At 55.4% G+C, this 4,198-nt stretch overlaps 1 protein-coding gene across 1 annotated transcript in view; it reads left to right on the forward strand.

The window, feature by feature from the left end:
• Window positions 1–4,198, forward strand: part of RASIP1 (Ras interacting protein 1) — an 11,650-nt gene that overhangs the window by 1,856 nt on the left and 5,596 nt on the right. The window contains 3 exon segments of the mRNA XM_025048832.1: window positions 1,247–1,602; window positions 3,908–4,194; window positions 4,196–4,198. The exon segment at window positions 4,196–4,198 is cut by the window's right edge and continues 322 nt beyond it. Coding sequence (XP_024904600.1) covers window positions 1,247–1,602; window positions 3,908–4,194; window positions 4,196–4,198 — 646 coding nt within the window.

Consider the following 4,198-nt stretch of genomic DNA (forward strand, 5'->3'; position numbering starts at 1 on the left):
TCAAGTGGGGGGCGGAGCTAGGGCCGGACCTTGGTCAATCCGATGGGCTGGGCCTGAGGACGATGCCCCCTGGGGTACGTGCAGAGCCGATGGGCGGGACCTAATGAGCTGGGGCGGGGCCTGCAGAATAGAGTAGCCTGGAGCGAGAGGTGTCGGGCCGGGCGGCCGAATGGTGGCGGGAGTCCCCGTGGCAGAAGGTCTCTCAGAGCAATAGGTTAAAGTTGTCCGTAAGGGGCGGAGTTCTGCGGGTGAAGAAAAGAACGGGGAGGGGCCTGGAGAGCGGAGAATTAAGCCGCTAGGTCAAAGCCGAAGAATGGGCGGAGCCCGAGAGGGGCGGGTCTTGGGGCTGGTGGCCTTAAGCCCAGCTGGCTGCGAAGTGTGAGGGACGGTGCTTGAGGGTGGCGTCTGGGAAATAAAGAGGCTCTTTGTAGAGGCCAGAGAAGATAACGCTTACCTGTTGGCCTGGTCTTTGAGAAGACCGCACCTTCAACAGGAGGTGATATAGCAAGCCTGGGTGGGGCCTGGCTCACAGGACCGGGGGCTGCTCCGGGAGCCCTTTAACCGCCTTTCTGTTTCCGAGTTTCCCTTTGGGAGACGGAGTGGTGTGGCTTTGAACTCGGGCTGGGATTCCACGTAGTAGTTGCTTAATAAAGAATGACAAAAATAACCATCATCATCTTTTTTTTCTTCCTCTCCTTCTAAAAGCATTCAATGGCGACTACTCGGGCCACACGTTATTTAGGGCCCTGGGGGAATACAGTGGGGACATTAACAGGTGAAGGTCCTCCCTCCTAGGTTTCACAGCTTAGTGAGAAACACACCAGTTCACTCCTTGGGCTCATTTCCACTAGGCACCTACTGTGTTCAAGGGCTGTGCTGGGCCAGACAAAGCCCAGAGCGCCCAGTGGTGCCATTCTCTGGGGGTGGTTTCAACTTCCCTGGGGGCAGGGTCTTCTCTGTTCACTGCGAAGTCTCTAGTGCCTTGAACAGTGCCTGGCACATAGTAGGTGCTCAAAAAATAGTAGTTGAAAGAATGAATGAATTTCTGAGGAAGACGGGTAGGAGTCGGGGCGGAAAGCGTGTTCCAGGCACAGGGCACAATATATGCAAAAACCTAAGCGTGAGAAGCAGCCTCGCCTCTCCGTGGCCGATTCATTGTCTCTTGAAAACCCCCAACTCTCTGAGTCTGTCCCTCCCCATGTCTCTCTGCGGTCTCGGCCTCATCGCTCTCCATCTCTCTCCGCAGGCTCGGGCCCCACCTTGTGGCGGCCACAGAAGAACCGCTCGCGAGCGGCGTCCGGTGGGGCGGCGCTGGCCAGCCCTGGCCCGGGGTCGGGGTCAGGGCCCTCGACTGGGTCGGGGGGCAAGGAGCGCTCGGAAAACTTGTCCCTGCGGCGCAGTGTGTCGGAGCTCAGCCTGCAGGGGCGGCGGCGGCGGCAGCAGGAGCGCAGGCAGCAGGCGCTTAGCATGGCCCCAGGGGCAGCCGACGCCCCAATCGGACCTGCAGACCCCGGCGACTTCGATCAGTTGACCCAGTGCCTCATTCAGGCCCCCAGCAACCGCCCCTACTTCCTGCTGCTTCAGGGCTACCAGGATGCCCAGGTAAGAGAGTCCTATGCCCCACCCTTCGGTTAAAGGGCGACAAAACTACAACTCCCAGAACTCTTCGGGCGGTGGTAGTCTCAGGCATGCTGCAAGCCGTGGTCTCAGCCGGATAGGAGCTGTCATTATCAAAGAGGAGGGTAGGGGTGATGGAGGATAGATAGCTGAGAAAGATTTCACTGGTGGGACGAAGTCGGGGTCAGCGCTGACTTCCTCAGGGGAGAGTGAGAGAGCTTATTGTAGAAAGGAGATGGCCTTAAAAGCGTCTATTTCTTGAGGGGGAGTAATGGAAGGGTCCATCTTCTGCGGGTTGGAGATTGATAACTTGATTGATGCCTGGAATTGTCTGGGTAAGCCTACATTTTCTGGGGAGGAGTGAACTAATCCATTTTGTAAAGGCGATGGTTGACACTGGAACTATTTGATCACTGCTGTTGGGGGCAGGTGATGCTGATACTTCTAGCTGACATCTTTGAGTGGCGATTGAACTTGTTTGAGTGTTAGGGAGCAGAGAGGGAGAAAAAGTTAGCAGTTGGGGGCCACTGGGGATTTATTTCATTCACGGAAATGTAACGTGTTCTCGGAAATACATTCCATTCGTGCAGCGATTATAAGACTTCTCTTTATGGTGTTGTCCGCCTTTGAGTAACAGTGGTACAGCCAGCCTCGACAGATGCCGTTGGAGTCGATGGGAAAGCCCACTCTACACGGTGGTGGGGCTCACTGAACACTCCCGCTGTTAGTGTCAGAGGGATCCAATTGGATTAGGCGGCTTAGCTGTGTGTATGCGTGAGAGGGTAAGACCATCTGGAGAAGAGCTCGCATGGAAGAATTCACTCCTTCGCTGGGGCAACAGGATGGGGCAAGTTCATTGGGGGAAGGGGTCCGCGTATACTATAACAGCCCAGCCCTGCGGACAAGGTTGGAGAAAGGATGGTCTATTCTGGAAGGTGGTCAAATTGGAAGGACCTATGGGAGGTACCCCCACTGCTCGCTTCGGCCTTCCCTCTGCCCCAGCTTCCCAGTCTGTTTGGGGAAGAGGGGGAAACGCCGGAAACATCCATTCTTTTGGGTGAAGTTCATGAGAAATTCCTTTGTAAGAAAGAGGCTTTCTTGGAAGTGTTCATTCCTTGGGAACAGGAGTAAGAGGTGACTCCTTTATAGAAAGGAATTTATTTGCACTTCTCTATTCATGGGTGGCTGTAGCCTGAGAGTTCATTGTACGTGCCACGGAAGTATCTCCTCTCACGTCATGGAACAGGAGAGCCCGTTTTAGACAGAGGATCCATATATCTTGGATCATTCCATTTCTTCAGACTGGGATGGGAAACGGGAGGGTCTACCTTCAGTAGGTAGTCGGCTTGGAAAGGTCCATTTTTCTAGAAGGCAGATGAGCTAAGCCATCGTAGAAGGGGTTTCCTTGGAAACATCCCTATCGGTGAGATAAAGGTGACGAGAGAATTCAGTGTAGGAAGAGGAGGTATGACTATGAGGATGACTCTTCTCTCCGGCATGAATGGAGAACAGTTCAAGAAGGGGGTTAGGCTGAGCTCTTCCATTTTTAAAGGATGGAGACGGGGGAGTCATTTATAAGAAGGGGTCTTCTGGAATGTGCCTCTTCATTCGATGGGTGAAATGGGACACTCCATTGTAAGGGGAGGGTCTTCTTGAACGCGTTTGTTTATGAGGTGGGATTACCAGAAATGCCACTCTACATAGATCTCCTTGGAGACGTCCTTTTCTGGGATGCTACTATTGATGGAAGGGAGAGCGAGTGTCTTTGGAAGCCTCCATCCTGGGGGTGGGATAACGGGCACGCAAAGCCAGGGGTAGAGAAATGTCAGTGTTGCCTGGAGAAAGGATTCCTGGGGCGGGGCGCGGAGCTGTCCATTTTAGGAACGAGATGCTCCATCCTTGGAAGCGCCCATTCTCTGGACTAGATGTTATGGGAGAGTCCACTGTTGGAAGGGATCGCCTCGAAAGAGTCCGTTAGAGAAAGATGTGGGAAGCGTCTATTCTCTGAGGGAGGGGAGTAGTAGACCCCAGGGAATGGGTTCCTTGGAAGTATCTGGTCTTCGGGCTGGGTGTCATGAGACAGGCCACCACCGGAAGTGCCTTGGAAGAGTCCATTCCTGGGAGATGGGGGTAACTGGCGAGTCCCGTGGGATCCCAGGAGATCTCCTTGGAAATGTTCATGCCAGGGAGGTGGTCGATGGGAGAGTCGATTGTGGGAAGGGGATCTCTCTGGAAGCGTCCGTTCACGGCGGAGCGCGCCATCTTAGGCGCATCGTCGCTTTCCCTCCAGGACTTCGTGGTGTATGTGATGACGCGGGAGCAGCACGTGTTCGGCCGGGGCGGGAACGCCTCTACCCGCGGTGGGTCCCCGGCTCCGTACGTGGACACCTTTCTCAACTCTCCAGACATCCTGCCACGGCACTGCACAGTGCGCGCGGGCCCCGAGTCCCCGGCCATGGTGCGCCCATCCCGGGGAGCCCCGGTCACGCACAACGGGTGCCTCCTACTGCGGGAGGCGGAGCTGCACCCGGGAGACCTGCTGGGGCTGGGCGAACACTTCCTGTTCATGTACAAAGACCCC

Source organism: Pteropus alecto, unplaced genomic scaffold (assembly GCF_000325575.1).
Source record: "Pteropus alecto unplaced genomic scaffold, ASM32557v1 scaffold41, whole genome shotgun sequence".
Taxonomy (NCBI): domain Eukaryota; kingdom Metazoa; phylum Chordata; class Mammalia; order Chiroptera; family Pteropodidae; genus Pteropus; species Pteropus alecto.